This window comes from Accipiter gentilis, chromosome 12 (assembly GCF_929443795.1).
Source record: "Accipiter gentilis chromosome 12, bAccGen1.1, whole genome shotgun sequence".
In the NCBI taxonomy this organism is placed as follows: domain Eukaryota; kingdom Metazoa; phylum Chordata; class Aves; order Accipitriformes; family Accipitridae; genus Astur; species Astur gentilis.
This window is the reverse complement of record NC_064891.1, coordinates 23,278,528-23,297,123: the sequence shown is the minus strand read 5'-3', so window position 1 is coordinate 23,297,123 and position 18,596 is coordinate 23,278,528. Positions and strand designations below refer to the sequence as shown.

The 18,596-nt window shown below is 39.1% G+C and overlaps 2 protein-coding genes across 4 annotated transcripts in view; one reads left to right on the top strand and one right to left on the bottom strand.

The window, feature by feature from the left end:
• Window positions 1-4,851, top strand: part of NR3C2 (nuclear receptor subfamily 3 group C member 2) — a 217,309-nt gene extending 212,458 nt beyond the window's left edge. For all 3 annotated transcript variants that reach the window (XM_049815048.1, XM_049815047.1, XM_049815046.1), the window contains one exon: window positions 2,033-4,851. In XM_049815048.1, coding sequence (XP_049671005.1) covers window positions 2,033-2,188 — 156 coding nt within the window. In that variant the 3' untranslated portion in view covers window positions 2,189-4,851. The remainder of the gene's footprint in view (window positions 1-2,032) is intronic.
• A 5,091-nt stretch (window positions 4,852-9,942) lies between these two features.
• Window positions 9,943-18,596, bottom strand: part of ARHGAP10 (Rho GTPase activating protein 10) — a 153,970-nt gene continuing 145,316 nt past the window's right edge. The window contains exon 23 of the mRNA XM_049815051.1: window positions 9,943-10,750. Coding sequence (XP_049671008.1) covers window positions 10,662-10,750 — 89 coding nt within the window. The 3' untranslated portion in view covers window positions 9,943-10,661. The remainder of the gene's footprint in view (window positions 10,751-18,596) is intronic.

Genomic DNA, 18,596 nt, shown 5'->3' with positions numbered 1-18,596 from the left:
CAAGAACAGCTGTGGAAGTCCTGAAAATAAGTAAAAAGGTGTGTGGTGCTACAGGACAGTAGTCTGTTGCTGCCTGTATTTTCTTATTTCCTTTTCTGCCTTCCGGAAGTCCACTTTTATTTGCTCTATCTTTAACAGGGGCTTTACTGCAGAGTGCAACTCCACATGTTAAGAACTGAAATGACAAACTTGTGTTTGATAAACTAAACAAGCAGGAGTGGTTTAAGTCCTTTGCAAGGACATAAGGCATCAAAATTAAGCTGTGCGTAACTTTGAATTTTTACACAGCAGAGCCTCTAGTTTTTCTTCAGTTGTACGATGCAGTAATTTGGTGGACTGCAATGAAAATTAATAGGCTAACTGAAACCTAGATGCACTTCATTCATGGGCACCTCAGAAGCTGACTTGCCTCTGCCCCTTGACTGAGTTGCATTGTCCTTTCTTAAAGATTGCAAAGGGTCCAACATAGTGTAAGGCTTTAGGACATTCATTTAGATCACAGCAACCAAAAAAACTAGTTTTGAAATAACATTCTCTTGCTACTAAAGGTCATGAACAAGTACTCCTCGATTGTATCAAAGTACTATGTAAAGCTAACCCAGCAAAAGCCTGTATGCCTGTAGGTTGAGCCATAAGATTGCTTTACCATGTTTTTATCATTTAAATAGAAGTAATTCCCTGAGTGGTGATAGCGGAAGAGGTCTTTTTGTCTTCGGAGTTCTCCTGCTCTAATGGTGTGTTGTTTTATAGCAAAGATAAGCTGCAGTTGCAGTTTCATGTGGAGATAGCACAAGAGACAAAACAAATTAAAATGCTCAAAAGCCAAAATTAATGTTCATTCTTGTAGTGTGATTAAGCTTCCCACAACACGTAAACCAAAACAAAGCTCTGTAACTGACAAATGAGAACAACGCAACTTGAGACAAGGTAGAAGTCAGAGAAAATTTATTGGTGCTTTGAAGACATGCAGTATTTTTTTCCACACACCAAAAGCTCGTGGTACCTGTATGCCATTTAGTACTTCAGCTCCTGTTCCTGTTGCAGGTGGAGACCACCTTTATTAGGATTACAAAATGGCTGTCAGTTCCCTTTCGGGAGAACTGTGATAGGGTTTCACCTTTGCCACCCAGAGGAAGCCACAGGAGTGCCACAGCACAGCGTAAGGTGCAGTTTCGTTCTGCTGGTGGAGGTGGTCCTGCACCAACAGATTAACTCGGTCGCTGTGGTGTTACAGAGCAAAGCTTCCATCTCTGTCATTGAAGAGCTAATTAGAAATTTTTATCATTAAAAGTCCCAGCATTATCCTTAATCTACTGAGAGAAAGCAAAAGTGTGCTGTTGGCCACCACTACAAAAATAGAGAATTTAAGGTTTTTTTCAAAACTTAATACTTCCCGAAATATCTTCTCTATAGTGCAATGAGTACTAAGGAGAAAAAAAGTTTGGGGTATGTGTATTAAAAAATGCATTTGTATATAAATAGAAACACTTTACCAGATGAACAATTTCATATGGACTGCGATGCTATAAAACCTGAAATGCTACAGTGTGACACAGCATTCATGTTGTTGAACTAAAAACATCAGCTGCTCTGGCAGTTGTAGGTTGCGGCCCCTGGAGAGTACACTGAAGTTAACCAAATAATCTGATTTAATGAACCTGTATCCAGCTGAAATTTAGAGATACAATAGTTTATGGCTATCTTTTCCCTCTGGGCAGAAGGCTTTCTTTTCATAGACATTGAGTACCTATAGTTTCCATGATGGCTAGTTGCCTGTTAGTGAAATGAAACGTGCAGTTACGCTGAAAAACCAAACCTGTGGTATCTTGGTTTTTCCTAGTTAGCTCATTTTTAATGACTTAAGTAGCACTTCGGGATTTGAGTTCTCTTGTTTGCTGTTTAACCCCTGCAGATGCACTGCCAAGTCAGAGTAAGATGCCATTTCTTGGTAATAATCCATTATCGATAAGCTGCTGTTTGCATGCAAAATTCTCTGTGTTTTTCCTAAAAAGTGTTTCTTTCTGTATTTCAGCTTGTTAGTGACTTATTGGAATTCTGTTTCTACACCTTCCGAGAGTCTCAGGCACTGAAAGTAGAGTTTCCAGCCATGCTGGTGGAAATCATCAGTGACCAGCTACCAAAGGTGGAATCTGGGAATGCCAAGCCCCTGTACTTTCACAGGAAGTGATAGAAAATGTCTTAAATGGAAGAACTTTGCCTTAAGTTTCCCTGTGTTATTCCACACCCATGAAGGACCCAAGAAACCATATTTTAAACATGCTATTTACACTTGTTCAGCAGTCTCTGAATAGTCTAAAATCATGTGAAGGGTTTGGGGAATGGAAAGCAGTTGACTCGGATGGGGCAAGACCTAGATGTTTGGAAATTACCCCATAACCCTAAAACACTTAGAAAATGTTCCTGTTCCTCTGGATGAAAAGCCATATCTAGTCAATAACTCTTTGATTTTGATATTTTAACAGATGGAGTTTTAAATATGCCATGTAGTTTCTGGTATTGTTTGCTTGTTTTAAAAGGGTTCGAGAACTAATGAGAACTTTTTACAGCTTACCCTTGGTTTGCACATAAAACGTAAAGTCAATATGGGGCATTAATATTCTGTTCTTGTAAAAAACAAAAAAAAAAAAAACAAAAAAACAAAACAAAAACTATATATATACACACATATATACACACACACACACACACACACAAACCCTAACGTGTAAAGTAATAACAGAACATTTGGTGTGGAATACTCTGTTATCCCCACCTGTGGCATTTGTTATCCCATGTTATCCCATCATAGATGATATACACTGTGTTAAGTGTCCATTTACTATTTAATTAAAAAGGATAAGATGTGAAAACAAATGCCCTGGTATCAATTTATAGTACCTATTGTGCTGGCTTTACAAATAATTTTTTGCAGTCTTGCTGTACTGTACATTGCTGTATGTATAAATTGTGAAGGACCTGAAATAAGGTGTAAGGAACTTTTGTAAATGAGACAAAAAAAATCTTTAATGGTTAATAGGATGAATGGGAAAGTATTTTTGAAAGAACTCTATTTTGCTGGAGACTATTTAAGTACTATCTTTGTCTAAACAAACAAGGTAATTTTTTTGTAAAGTGAAATGTTCTGCATGCATAATGAACCGTTTACAGTGTATTTAAGAAAGGGAAAGCTGTGCCTTTTTTAGCATCATATCTAATTTACCATCCTACAGTATCTGTTGTAAATAACCACACTTAACCTTTTCAGTTGTATTTAAGCCTTTCTATTTTCCTCCATTATTTTTCTCCCTTTTGTCTCGCTTGCAAGCGTACGTGACTTGAGCACATCTTAGAAATCCTGCTTCATATTTCTGTAGGAAACTACACTTTGTTGTGTTTGCCACTTTACGAAGGTTTCATTTAACAAGACAAATTACAGTCTCTCCAAAGCTTTTGCCAGCGTAATGATGCAGTGAGTTCTTGCCCTCTATTCCCTTCCTCTCTCAGGGGAACGGGGGTGAATAAGATGTTGAATGATTTTCCTTTTTTTATTAAGGTTTCCCAGATAGTTTGTTTTTCCTTTGAATACTGGATACATAAAACATCTTAAAAGGTTAGATTATTATTTCAGATGGGGGAGAGCGATTTCTGATTATGATGAAGGGAACATGCAGATCATTACAGTAAGTATATTGAACAGATGTGTACTGGTGGGAGGGATGGTAAGGTACTGATAAGGGCAGATTAGCTGAGTCGAATTTTTAGTGATAAACTAAAACTATGTAATTTTGTAAACATTTTTGTAATAATCAGAATACATCTGAGCAGACAAATGTTCACGCTGCGGGTTCAACTCAGTTGGTCTGATTTTGTCTCAAAAATGTTTTCTCTAGAACAAGACCGCAAAGAAAAAAATTTTTGAGGTCATTTTCACTATTTCACAATTTATAAGCAAATAAAAGATTTTGGAGTAGAATAGAGGACAGGTGAACTTTTCTGAGGCTCAATTGTTGCTACCATATGCTCATGTTTAAATAGAATAGTCTTTCAGAGTCCTAATCTCTAGTGTTCTCTCTGGGTGCCACTGGTATTTTTGAGCTCCAGTTTGTCCCTTGGCCGGTCAGAATGTAGCATTTCTTTTAAACGGTGGTCGAATTAAGAAGAATTCTACACCCTTTCTGAGTCCAAATTTTGAGGTGTGCTTTGGTGCACTGAAGACAGTCAGTGCTACTTGTCTTTTTAAATGACACCTGCCTTATGCAATGGGTAATCTGTAAAGACTGTATTCAGAGAGGGTTTTTTATATATAAGTATATAGATACATATATTATTTGCATTTTGGAAGTCTAATTCATAGGCAGATCTTTAAATACTGACCTGCACAGCAATATGAAAGCCAAACTTCCAACGTGAGATACACAGCATGCAGACTGGTTGTTTACAGTAAAGACGCAGTCATACATCCATCTTTTCATTTACATTTTTTTTAAAAGTCTAAACCAGAAAATTTCAAAGCCAGGTTCTGGGTGAATACAGTCTGCAGCAGCTTTTTATATTAACAAAGTTACTGCCTCCTTTTCTGTCTCAGAGTAACTTTGCTTGATTAAAATAGCAAAGCCATATTCTACACTTCACTGTTAAATGCCTGTCCCAGTCCAAATTGTTGTCTGTTTGCTCCTATTTTTGTACCTTATTACTTTTAATCTTGGTTTGGTACAATTCATAATTCACAGAAACTTCATATAATTAAACACACTAAATTAGTTTTAAAAAGCAATTTATATCTTTATGCAAAAACGTATGTCTGTCTTTGCAAACAACTGTAAGCAGATTATAATAAATCCTTTACTTTAATCACCTGTTGTTTATGAAACCATTCATTGATTATTATTTTTTGCTAGAGATCATTGAAGTAATAGATACAATTGGATATAGATGTTGTAAGAGGCAGTATTCTCTTATCAAGGACACTTAAGCAGAATAGCCATCACTTTTTTTATCTAAACCTGTGTACAGCAAAAAAACCAAACCCAACAACTCTAGTTTTTAGCTACTGGGAAGTTACATTCTTTTGAATTTGTTTAGAATGAAATAGGCATTTGTCTCCTGCAAAATACAAGACAAACTAAAACACCTTTTAGAAGTGGGCTTCTGTTCATTGAGCTAAATTATTTTGTTGTAAGAAGGAACAGGGATATACAGCAAGAGCATTGTATACACAGTTAAAATGTAAAATAGTGTTAATGTACTGCAGTGGGTATTTCAGGAATACTACACATCGTGCGACTTAACAGTTGCGCAAAATAAAATAGAAAAGACTAAAGTTTGCAATATCAAAATCTTATTAAAAAGATACTTTACAATCAATAATGCAAAAAGCTAATTCACAGGGTGATGTTTTTCACTGACTTGTTTAAACATTTATGAAATTAAACAATTCTACAGTTAATGCACTTTTAATTGTTTATTAAAGATCTGACTTTTTCTTTTTTTAGAGCAATGTTTTCAGCTGGAGGTCAATGACTTGATAAGATATAGACAGCAGTTCTGAGGCCAGGAAGCTCAGAGGAATGTTTAAGAATTCTTGGAGTTTAAATAGATTCCTGGATGAAAAATAAAAGCAGCCAGCAGTATGGTGTAAACAGTAAAATCTATGCATAATGATGCATTTATAATTAGGGGTTTGCTTCTGTATGTTTAAAGCTTTTTAAATAAATAGAAAATATTGTTTGGTCTTTATGTTAATGTCTGCAAGTACCTATTTTTTTTTTTCTTTTTTTTTTTATACAAATTGTACAAATATACATGAATTAAACTGGTTTGATTGCAAGTATTTCTTGCATTTTAATCTCAGATAGGTGCTGGTGCAGCGATATCCTTAGAGACAAGCTTCTGCTCATCTAGAAATGATACTAAGTAACAATGTAATAATGCATCTTTCTTCATACATCTAGAAATTCGGTTTCATCAAGCTCTACTCACGCTGTAGAATAAGGCATGCCCAGCCGTGAGGAATTTGGTTCACTCAACCTGGGTAACTCTGCTTGCCAAATGACGTGCTGATACTGTTACACGCACAAGCTAAGTCCCACTCAAAGAAACAAACCCAGCAATCTTCAATAGCCAGACAAGTCTGGCTTCCAGTTTCAGTTAACCTGGAGCTGCTGTACCCACTGACCAAAGTTAGAATTTCTCTCATGGAAATAGGGATTCACTATTTGATATACACAAGGTTTCCCCAGCGATGAAATCAAACTGCCTTCTCAGCATCATGTCTTTTCCAATTACAGTAAGATAGTTAGAAGGGGAAATGAAACTCTTGCTATCCTGGTTTGTTCTGTGCCCTATCTATCTCAAAAATTCACCACTAAGTTCTGCACGAAGCTTGGTCTGTGGTGTAAGACCACCACTTAACTGCATATTGTTTGGTGGTTTTTTTTTTAAAGTTAGACTTTTTATTGCCAAAAATCCTTGCACCTGCCTTCTGTTTGCTGAATTGTCAGAAGAAAAGAATAGTAGAGGATCAGCAGTGTTAAGAAAAATTTCCCATATGTTTACAAGCAGATGTAGCTGTCATATGCTGTTCTAGAAATAAGAAAACACTATCACTACTTAAAAACATCATGAAACTTGTAATCTGACCTCAAGCTGGGACACTGCTTTCTTTGAGGTATCTACAGCCACTGGGAGTTTATGATGAGTACAATATAGTACTAAGATAGGAGTGAAAAAAATGCCCTTTCATTTCAAAGATTTTGCTAGGGAAAACATGCCATGCAATAAGGTTTTTAAAAGAACACTTTAATTGTAGATGTCGATAGGATGAAGTTTATTTGGTGCTTACCTGTGGTTACTGCAAGCAGCACGGATGAGGGCACACTGTTGAATTCTGATGTAGAAAGTGATGTCCAAGGCTCATGCAGGTTAAAAGGTGAAACTCCAGCGAAGACTTTCTGTTAAACCGTGTTTAGCACTGGTGCATTTAGAGCCTACATAAGCCCTCTGTCAGCCACTTTTCTCTTTAAATTGCAAACAGGTAAGAATTGTGAAATGGGTTAAGAGAAAGAGAACAAGGAACAGAGCACAGAGGCGCAAGTTTCTCCCCAAGTCTTCTCTGTGATACAATTACAGAGGTTTAGCTAGCAAAAGCTGTAAGCAGTGTAGCAGGAACACTTACTTTGATTTTAGGGCAGATAAATCAGCCAATGAGATTTTTCTTTCACTGCTGATGAAAGACTGGGTATCAGAAGGAAACCTGCCATGAAGATCAGCTGGGACAACGATTAACAACATTCAGCAGCCTGAAAACCCCAGGGTTTTTCACCCGGCAGAGGGAAAATGCTGCCCGGCCAAGGCGCAGAATTGTGCACTGTCCAGTGACTAACACAGACTGTAAATTCTTACTGATCCCAGCTAGTCAGGAGTCTCAGCTTTTCCATTAATTATTCAGCAAACGCATTTGACCTTAATCCCCAGGCTGAGGGACTCAATCTCTGGCCCCCACAGTGATGGCAAGGCAAACGTCATTTTGCATATAAAGCACCTAATGAGGTGGTTTTTTCCCTAATTCACCCTCTAATTTTCTGCCTGTGTCATGCTTTCACTACCAGGCGTCTCAGCTTTTGAAAACTGACACATGCATGCCCCTAAGCGCAGTAACCGGCGCATAGCAAGGGAGGGGGAACCCAGCCTGAGGATTAAGCTGAACCTGTACCCACAGCTGTGACACGAGAGCAGCTCCCCATGCGAGGATGGAGTCAGGCCAGACCCACGGAGAATGACGACTCCTGCTGCCGGGCCAAAAGAGAAGACCCCTTTGACTGGCTTTCTCCACAGCCGATTCCTCCTTCCTGCCTGAAGTTAACAGTGCGTTAACTCTGCTCTTCCCAAATCTACCAAGCCATGGAAAAGACAGACGAGTGCCATGCCCTACGGCCCAGCTTCAGGAAAGAAAACAATCTCAAAGGATGGGAAAGAGGCCTGACTTTCTTTACACGAATCTTAACTTTTAGCATCCTTTAATCTCTACTTCCAAACAGTCAGTACGAGGGCATCGTTTACAGCGTTGTTCGGCAGTGAGGATGAAGAATGAGACGTGCCATGGCTACTTGGCTGTGTGAGTCTGTGCTCAGCATCAGTACGACCAGGCTGATGTGGAAACCCATATGGTGGGTAGCCATTACCACAACTAAATTCCTAAGAGGCAGTGTGGTTAGCCTGAAAGCCAGATCTGATCTGGCTCAGCTCACACCACTGCCTTCCAGACGACGTCTAGGACGTGAGAAAGTTTGGATTAGTATTACCTCTGCTCAGTGTATCATTTCTCAGTAGAAAAGTTTTCTTCTTGTTTGTGTTCTGCATGGCTCCAGAAGTAACAGGAGTGTCACCTAAAGGCAAACAGGGTCACGGGACTGGATGGAAGAGACACTTAAGTCGTTTAATCCTTCTCTATATATCTGCCTTTTTAAACCACCTCGGTTAAAAGGAAAAAAAAAACCCCACCCAAACCAAACCACAGAGCTAGAGCTGAGAAATACATGGAGAATTTTGGAAGACAGCAGCCAGAACAAGATCAAACATGCACTGCACGTTTAAAGCAACAGAACAAATGGAAGCGACTTGGCTTACAAAGCTTGTAAGCTTCAAGTTATCACTGCTTCACTATCTGACAAGCCAGCATACCTAGCTGCCACACCTACTAGGCTAATACCAAAGATTTACATTCTCCCTCTTCTTTGAAGATTTTCCACCAACTGGTAGCCGTGAAAACTGAGTCTGGCCACAAAAAACACCATCCTGCCTCCAGAATGACTCTTCAAGGCCGCAGATGAGTTGGTAGAGCTGTGGGCCCAGGCGACACAATACCCAGCCAGAACAGTGCTTTGCCATGTGAACAAGTCTGAGTAAGGAAACCTGCAATCTGTTGCTGTATGTACTGGTGCGATCATTTCCTTAACACTGAGTCAAGGAGCAAATTGTAGAACTTGATCTCCTTCACAGAAGTGCAAAAGTCATCTTCAGTGCTTGGGTCACTTAGCCACTATGCCAAGAGAAGAATCGCCTGAAAGCTGTATGGCAGAGAGTCACTGCTCAAATACCACGAGAATACACCAGATGAAACTCCTCCAAGCTATGAGGTTTAGTGCTGGAGAGCTGTACTGACTTGGCCCACCATTGCTCCATCTGGAAACGATTTGTGCGTACTCCAATGGTCTATGCAGTCTGGGCAAAGGAACAGCATAATGGTATGGAGTTAAATCTTAAGGGGGGAAAAAAGCCATCCCAACCTTAAGGCAGCATTAACCATTAACTGGTGTACTAATCACATTAGTTAGAAAAAATTGCAAGCTAAGCATATCTGCAGTAAATCACTCAAAATCCACGGAGTCCAATTTATAAGCGAGCCTGTATTAGCATGTCATCCTGTCATATTTTCCTGCATCCTCTCCACTGCCTCCCAGAGGGTCTTACTTGAAGGAGAGAAAAATACAAAGATCAGTGATAAACTGCACGTAACTTTTTTTTTTCTCATGACAAGGCACAGATGTATACACCACAAGATTTCTGGAAGCTTTTTGTATGATCACGGCTAACTCTCTTACTACTCAAACAGTTCTGCAAATTATGAGGCTTGAGGATTCTGATACTATGAAGTATCATTAAGATCTTACAATTGACAGTTACTGGGGAGGAAGAAAGGGAAGCTCAAGGAGGAGCGAGACAGACAGACAACAGATGAAATACAAGATGCCTCCAGGATGCACAAGGATCATAGCCAGAGATTCTCTTTTCCTTTTGGCCTGAGCTTGCAGAGTTGCCTATTTAAAGTGAGGAAAGTTCCCCATCCATTTTGGAGCCTGCTTAAGGCTGACTGCATACAGCTGCCAATAATTACTTCACGTCGTAACTCACAGAACCAGAGCAAAGTATTCTCCAACATGGGAATGACTTAGGTCAAATAGCAAATGACATTTTATTTCATTTACAGTGATATTTTTGAGTAGCAAAGGAACCATGACGTATAGGAGTCTGTGATAAAAGTTCATGTGTCTTATCTTCATAAAATAAATGAAATCATACACACAACATAAACTAATGTATTCTTTGAAGACATTTGAAAAATGTCACGTCTTGATACCTATTATTTTACTTACTGGTGTGTGTTCCGTACTGTCTATTCCACTTTGAAACATAATTTAATTGTCAGCATGATAGCTTTTTTTAACCAACAGTATTTTCCAAACCCAAATAATATTCTGTTAAAAATGCTGCTTATCGATTCATGATCTCCAGGACACTAAGTTTATAAAAATCGTCAACTGATAGTTGAGTCACAGATCAACCAAACATTTGATTTAAAATGCTAGTTGCATTGCAAACAAACATACCACTACTGCTCTTTACAATTGAAAAAAAGCACCCTATTAAAAAATTAACCTATCCTTCCATCCCCCTTTCTTGTCCGTCCCCTCCCATTGCAACCCTTAAAGAATCTTTTTTTGTAATTCATATTTGGCAACACTTAATGTCTTTATACAGATTAGGATCTTCAACCCATAGTCAGGCTCTTCGTTGATTAAAAGCAGTCACAAAAGTGGAGAGAAGTGACTATAACAAAAATCCATGGATACCATGTACACCTTCTTGGCGTTCAATGCACAAAGCTATAAAAACTGAACATAATTTTGTGGAATAAGTCCTCTCTTGCCATTTAGTGTGCCTTCTAGCCATCCTGGTTCTCTGGAAAATTGCACTGCAAAAGAAAAGGAAAGAAATTACTGCATCTTTCTGTCCTTGAATTAGTAGTTTTAGCTTTAGCTCCATGACACCAGGCAAAGCATCCATAAAAACATCCAGTCTTCTGCAATGACCAGTTTGAGAGTCTGGCTAGAAAAGATGAAAAGGATGATTAACTTAAATATTTGCATAATGTAGGTGCTTGAACTACCTTCTGCAAAGTATACATGCTGAAATAGCTTTTAAGCGCAGGAGACTTCACTAAGGAAACAGTTAATGGAACTTAGGACAGTTTTATAAAATAGAAAATCTAGACGCCTTTGGGGAACAGTTAGAATTCATATCAAACAGTGGGAAACAATTTCAGTAGCTGGGGGCAAAGCAAGACCAAAAACCTGTCTTGAGCAGAGGTGATGAATCTGGAAGCTCTGAGCCACAGAAAAATGGCATAGGACCTTACTCTGCATGAAAAGTAAGCATGTAAAGGATTATAGGGAAATCAGAAATGACCCAGATCTCACTCCAAGTACCATTTCTTCACAGAGTACAGCTGCTCTTGGAAGAGACCAATGGACAAAATTTGAATCATTCTTCTGGTTAAATCCTCTCTCTGAAATTCAAATACATAGTGCTATTCACAAAACACAAAGGAAAGGCTTGAATAATATGCCATGTTCCTTATTGCCATCTTAAGTGTTTACCGGTGCTGATCCCAAAGTTTATGCAAGACTATCTGTGAATCCAAAATAAGAAAAATTTCAGCTCAGACTCTAAAAGCCCCACAACTTAGTCTGTGAGCAACAGAACTAATGAAATCTGTCTTCATCTATATATTTTGACCACATTTGACAGAAAGTTAAAAAAGAAGCATCAGCCTCATTTCTCTGGAAAACAGACTAAAAGTCCTCAAATTCCCGTATCAACTTTCTTATAAGAATATGATACAGGTACCTACTTAACTAGGTAACTGTAAAATCCCACACTTTTAGCGACCTGCGATATTCTCTACCATACTAATTTATCCTCACAGTGCTTCTGAGACAGACATTATTTAGGGAAGAGATCAGACAAATGCTGAAACATGCTGCCAGCCATGTCAGTGTTTTTAAATAAAACATATTAACACATTGGGGAATGTGATATTTGTAGCCTTCTATAAATCAGGGAAATAACAGTTAAGAGAGAGCAACATGTTAAGTCTCACTTTCAAAAGCATTGTAGGGCTCTAACTTTGAGCATTTAAAGCATACTTTCCCCTAGTTCTTTCCTTGTGTCCTATTATTGTCAGACGGCAAAGCTAAAAGCTGTGCTGAGAAACCACGGTTTAAACAACAGCTATACCTCCAAGGAATCCAGAGAACAAAACTGCTTTCAAATGATACTCACAGTTTAGATTAAGATCAAAAGTCTGGGCTTACATTTATAATGAGTACGTTTGACAGAAAGATTCCAAAGGGGGAAAAAAAAAAAAAAATAATGAGAAAATTACCTTTTAGGATCTCTTTGCACACAGTAACTTACATTACTATTAGTAATTAGCAGGCCGTCCTCTCCCTTTGTCATTTTTATTCCACAATTACAGAGTACACATGCATTTGAAACTGTATTGCTGACACCACCACAAACCTCCCCCTCCAGAAGCTCCACCACAGCGGCTGTAATTCTACCCTTTCCAGCAAATATGCCAGCAGCTCTAGCGGGCAGCCAAACCTCTCCCTGGAGTCTCCCATGCCTACAGAGCACATCTGTATTACAGGAAACAAACTCCAAAAAATGACAGATTAGGAAGAAAAACAACTAGAAAACCTGGAAGTAGGAAATTTCTACTTGTCCTCTGGAGCTCAACCTCAATTTACAGTAGCGAGAGGACAGATATTACTGGCATGCGAATGTCTATAAACCAAAGGCCTGTTCAAAATGAGGGTAGCCCTCATCTGAGGGGATCACACTGAAATTTAAATTTACCTCAAATTTACGCAGGGGAGGAAATGCTCAAACTTCGCTGAATCACTTGGCTCAACACAACATCAAATTTCAAAAGTAGTATTTTCTAAACAAGTTTGATAACATAATACCAAATTCTGCACACTACAGCTCGTTCAGAGATAATGCACGATGGCCGAGCAATTGGACTTGAGTGACAAATACCATTTTCACCCCAGAAGACTAGACGTGTATGGTGCAACTGTGCTCTGTGCTTGGGAAATTAAATATTGTACACATACATTACACAGCTCAGGGCCTTGTTTGTTAGCAGAAGTTTCTTGTAGACTCTGAAGACCGAAGAAAGAATTAGCACTCAGATTATACACAAGATCACCATTTCTAGAGATCAGTCTTTTTAAAAAAATGCACCAAAGAAGTAATTCTTAATATTCAGCAGCAGTGGCAACTGTCATGTTGGGCAAAACTTCTGCCCCCATTCAAATCACCTTATGCAAGAAGGGTTAAGATACCCATGTACATCACTGACAACTTCTGTAGGCAAATTATATTAATGGCGAAACTGTCCGAATGTAAAGCTGCGTTAATGATCCTGTTTTCTTTGCTAATCCATTTCCAAGGTTTAGCGTACAACAGCATTCATTTAAAATAAAGAACACTTTACCACACAAAAGACAGTTTGCTCTCAAGCACAGCTCATCTTAAACCCAGGACATGGGCTATTTCTGAAAAAATACCCTGCTCAAGAGAAGATGTTCCATAGTGTCCCCTTTCTGTCACTCCCTCTCTGTCAACAACAATTACAGTTCTTAGCACTTTCTCAGGCCTGCCTCATTTAAAAATACCTTGCTGCAGAAACCACATATTTGGCCTTAAAACTACAACTCATTATTGGACCAAGCATCCCATAGGACTAAGTCTTATGTTGGCTAGGGACAGGAGGGGAAAACACTCCTGTAAAAGCGTAAAAGATACGGAGCCCCCCCGAGTGGGATGGCAGCTTCCTCAATACCTGCTGCAGGGCCGTTTCAGCAGTCTCACTCTACTGGAGGCAAAGCGTAGAGAAGGAGAATGTCTGACCATCAGTAATGACAGCAAGCGCTGCAGAACAATCACGCCAACTCAAATGGACAAACAAAATCAACAGACTCTCAACTTGCAATGAGATCTTTAAGTAAAAGCCTTTTGATTTCATCTAATCAAGAAACACAATAAGGTCAACTTGGCATTTGCAGCATTTCTTCTTACTTTTCTGTATTCTCCATAGGAAATGGCTTCAATATTGCCAATGTTGCGATTACCTAACTGCAAAAACATAGAATTTGTAAGCAGCTCTTCCCAGAGACCCAATGCTATTAGCAGACCTTGTTCTACTTCGGCAGCTCCCAAGTTTCACGGGTCTCGACTACAAATGAGAGCAAGACTCATTTCCACAGAGGTATTAGTTCATTGCCTAGGTGCCACTAACTTTAGCAGGACTGAATCAGACACTGATTCACACCAATTTCCACACCTTTGTGGAAACTAGCTGTTTTGGGAGGAAACAAACTGAGGAGGCAATCTAACATGCGTGGTGCCGGGCACAAGGCGGCCTCCCCTTCTGATGGACTACTTTACCAAACAAAGTAATGACCCCAACAAGCTACATAAACGAGGACTGCATTTTGTGGGCAACAGAAATCTCACTGCTAAAACGACGACAACACCAGAATACACTTCCAGAGAACTCAATCACGCTGGCTAATTTTTCACCAAGAAATTAAAGCAACAAAATGTGCTTGCAAGCCCTCTGTGTTTAGAAATCCCTATGGGTTTCTGAAATGGTCCCTATGGGTAAAGTTGACCACAGAAATACACATTTAGCATGGTTAGGGTTAGCATGGAATTTGACATTTACAAACTTGCTGTTTCCCTTCAGTATGTTGTGAGAAGCTGAATTATCTTGCAGACAGGACACAGGGCTAGGAGTCAAGGGGTCTTCTTCCTGACTCTGCTGAAGATTTACCACGTGACCACAAATAAAACAGTCTGCCTATAAAGGCTCAGGCTTGTGGACGAAAGCAAACACACTGATACACCACGACAAATTAGTGAAGGTGGAATTCAGCTTGCAGAAGGAGACTTCCCTATATATAAGCGCTTAAGCTCCTATCACAGCTGGTGGTCATCTAGTCAATACAATGAATAGAGAGAGTGCCCACAGAATAATTTGGCTTACTCTAAAATAGAGGCAAGTGGTTGGTCAGCTGAGTTGCTGCCAATTTCCCTGCACTATAACCTGGTGACCTGTGTATAGACATTGAGACTTGGGGGTTTTCCTCCTGAGTTGATTCCCATCCCACCTGAGAGCTGAACATCTCTGGCAGCCCCCCACCACCACCAACTACAAGGTAAAACGTGTCAGTTTAAACATCCTCCATTTTAACTTTTCTCTTCCCGAGACCACTGCTTCCACAACACTGTTGGCAGGAGCAAAGTCAAGACTGGTTAAGGTCAAATTACCTTCAGTGACTTTTTAAAACTTCTAGCAAAGTCAGTAGGAATTTGGTAGTGCTCGTCTAGTACTTTTTATTGGTGAAGTGATTGAAACTTTCAGCAGCAGTTTGAGGTAACTACCTCCAAATGGCACAGAGAGAGCTGAAAAAGAGAACATCTGTCTACAGCCTGTATACTCAGTTTCTCCAGGTGTAAAATGGAGATAATTAACGCACATAAATGTTTCCAAGTACTTTGAAATCCACAGAGGAAAGGTGCACAAAGAAGTAGCTTTATCCTCATTTTCACCTCAACAAAAGAATTATTTGCACATACATTGCAATACAGTATTTTAGGAGTAATACTTCTCTTTGATGTAAATGCTTCATTTGTCAGTACCGTAAAGACAGTCCAGAAGCCACAGCATCAATAAGAGGGAAGAGAGTGCCTTGGAGTCAAAAACCAGGGACATGAACTAAGGCTGGCACTTTGTTACAGTGGGAAACATAGAGGGCAATGACAAGGGCTGTGTGAACACAGCTTTTTGCATTCCTTCTATGTTTGCTAAGGACACACCTTTCTCGAGGAAAATCACTATAACAAAACATTTTTTCAGTTTCCCCCCTATTTTCTCTCCCCTAAAAGCTGATTTTAAAAATTGTAAAAGGCTTTGATGAGAGCTATCTTGACAAGTTTTCAGGAAGCCTTTCTGCTAGCAATACTGCCAAGGAATTTTGTTGTTAAACACCATTTACCCTATCTAAAACACTCCTCCCTAGTGAAATTCCCATTTACTGACTTCTAAGCAGTCTCTTTCAAGAACCAGAAATTTAATAACACTTGGCTCCAATGCTGGCAAGGTTTCAATGCCAGGCAGTCTGATTATTCTTTCCATGATTATTGGGAATATCTGCTTCAACAACAACAAAAATATACAGCCAGCATATGTCTCTCACAATCTCAGATCATACTCTACTTCTTCCCATATGTGCCCTTATCCAGCTGCAAACTCTTCAAGCTTTGCCTCTAACCACTTGAATTATATTGTTACATGCTGTCAATAATATAGCCTGCAGCAACTGGGAAATAAAAATATTGGCACAGCCTAAGGTAAATTGAATTGAAGATTTAAAAAAACCCAAAAAAACAGTGGATACTGTTCAGATTACATTATTCATTTTCTTACACAATTCAATTAAATAGAAAACTTTGCCTTTTCTTTTTAACTTACCAGATGGCACCTTAGCGTTTATGTTCTATGACACTTTAATGGAAAGAGTGTGGGATTCGGGGTAGCACAATGTACATGCAATATTGAAAACACCTGAATATGCAAATGTTCAGATTCTATACAGATTCCTATCAGATGATGTAAAGCTTAATTTAAAATATTAGTAAATCTAACCTTGTCATCCTGACACACAAACAGATATTTTTTTTTTTTTTTTTCACCATTTAGAAACAGGAAATAGAGACAGGAGTAAAGGTTAAACTCTTACCTTCTTCCACCAATATTACATTTAGCAGCTATGACAGGTGCTAGACTGTATTTCACTAAATGCCATTATCCTGTCTCAGGCTAGAGCAGCCAGAAAGATTCATCCAGGATAACAACAGGTAAGAGAGAACTGCTGCAATCAACATCTATGGACCAAGAGAGACGAAACAGAAGAACAGGGAAGGGAAACAAAAAGAGAAGGAAAGAAAGCAGAAAAGAGAGGGAAGAGAAAGGAAAAAAAAACAAACAGTGAGAGGTGAAAGAGACGGTATTAGAAAAGTGAGACAGGCAGGGTGGAGAAAGGAGAGACAGATAAAACCTTCACTAATGGAAGCAGCACTTTTTAGTAGACATTAATTTAACAGTTACTTTAATGGTTGATACTAGCTGTATGTCAACTTGATTGATGCGTTGTCACTTTGATAGTTAAGGTTATTGGTAGAGCTGCAGAATTGATGTATTATTACTTTAATTCTTCATTTGGGGGCTTTATTAGGGCATATGGGAATTTAAATTGAGTAACTAAAGAACCTGAATTGATTCACTGGAATCTGATCCCAGCATAGACACAAGGGTGCCTAGTGCAAAAAGAAAAGGCATTTCAGAGGTTTCAAATATGGAGACTGGTGTGCGCTTTTAATGAGCATACCCTTCTATACTGACAGAGCCATCCATGACATAACCTATTGGGAACCATTATGGAATGACCATTAAGTTATTACATACGTCCAGTTACTGCCTTATTACTTGCACGCTCTCCTCTTTTTTTCTGCCAACCCACAGCCTACGTTACGCTGAAAGCCCTGCAGGGCAAGGACAGTGCCTATAAAATAACCAGGATACAGTGGAATCAATCAAAACAAAAGTATTTAAGGAAATGTGATCTTTCCCATTGGAAATTGCAGTTAGGTTTTCAAAATGCAATCCACACAGCCTTTTCCCAAGCTTCCAACCTTGTTTGTATGATGAAATGGAAAAAGAGTCTTACAGTTGAAACATTTCTCCACAGCTGCCAATGAGTCGAATTCTGTACTTGTTCTTGGACAATCCAACTCTCTAGCTGAAAAACTCAACTGAGGCTGTAATGCACCAAAACCACAGCAGCTTTGCTGTAACTTCTAGCAATCTCTTTGCACAAGAAAAGAATCTTAACATTGCTCTCGCACAAATGTGCGACACACAAGCAACTGCTTCTTGAAAGACTTTCTTATCCCATGCCAACACAACAGGTGTGCAGCCCTTGCTGTTCTGCATTAGAAATGCCTCTCTTCTATGCATCAGATCTTTTCCCCCATGCACTAGCTTTTTTTTCCTGTACACAGTTTTATGTCTGCTGAAGATCCCTATCAGGCATGTTTTAAAAAACTTAAATTAAAATAACTGGTGTTAGAGACTTTAAAAAGAGCGATCATTTAGCTAATTCTTCTTTAAAAGGTTTCCCACCTAACTTGATTCAGACGTGATTTGCCTGCAAGGCAGCTCTAATAGGAAACATCAAGTATGATTTTTGTAAAGTGGGTGCTAGTAGGGAAGAACCCAGTGGGGACCCCAGGCCACCTTACAAGTGGAAGTTGCTTGTTGCAAAACAAGTGGAACTGAAGTCTGGACCAGGCTTACTATTTACTTGTTCGGGAGGAGGGAGAGGACAGGAATGTCCTATGCTCTGTCTGCTTTAAAATAAGCATCACAAAGAAGGGGAAGGAGATGCCTATGTCTGTGCAATTCTGTCGTTGTTGTTATACATGCTTAAAAAAAAAATTCTGCTGAGCTTCCCATTTGTTTCAGCTCATTAAACGAATTAGGAACATTCTACTGGGATCGGGGAGGACAGGACGAAAAGATTTTCATTTACGAGACAAACTTTCCCACACACGCTTTTGATCCAGTGCTAACAGAGTTAACAGGGTGCATTTTGGGAAATAAAAGACATGTTTAGTTAGCTTTT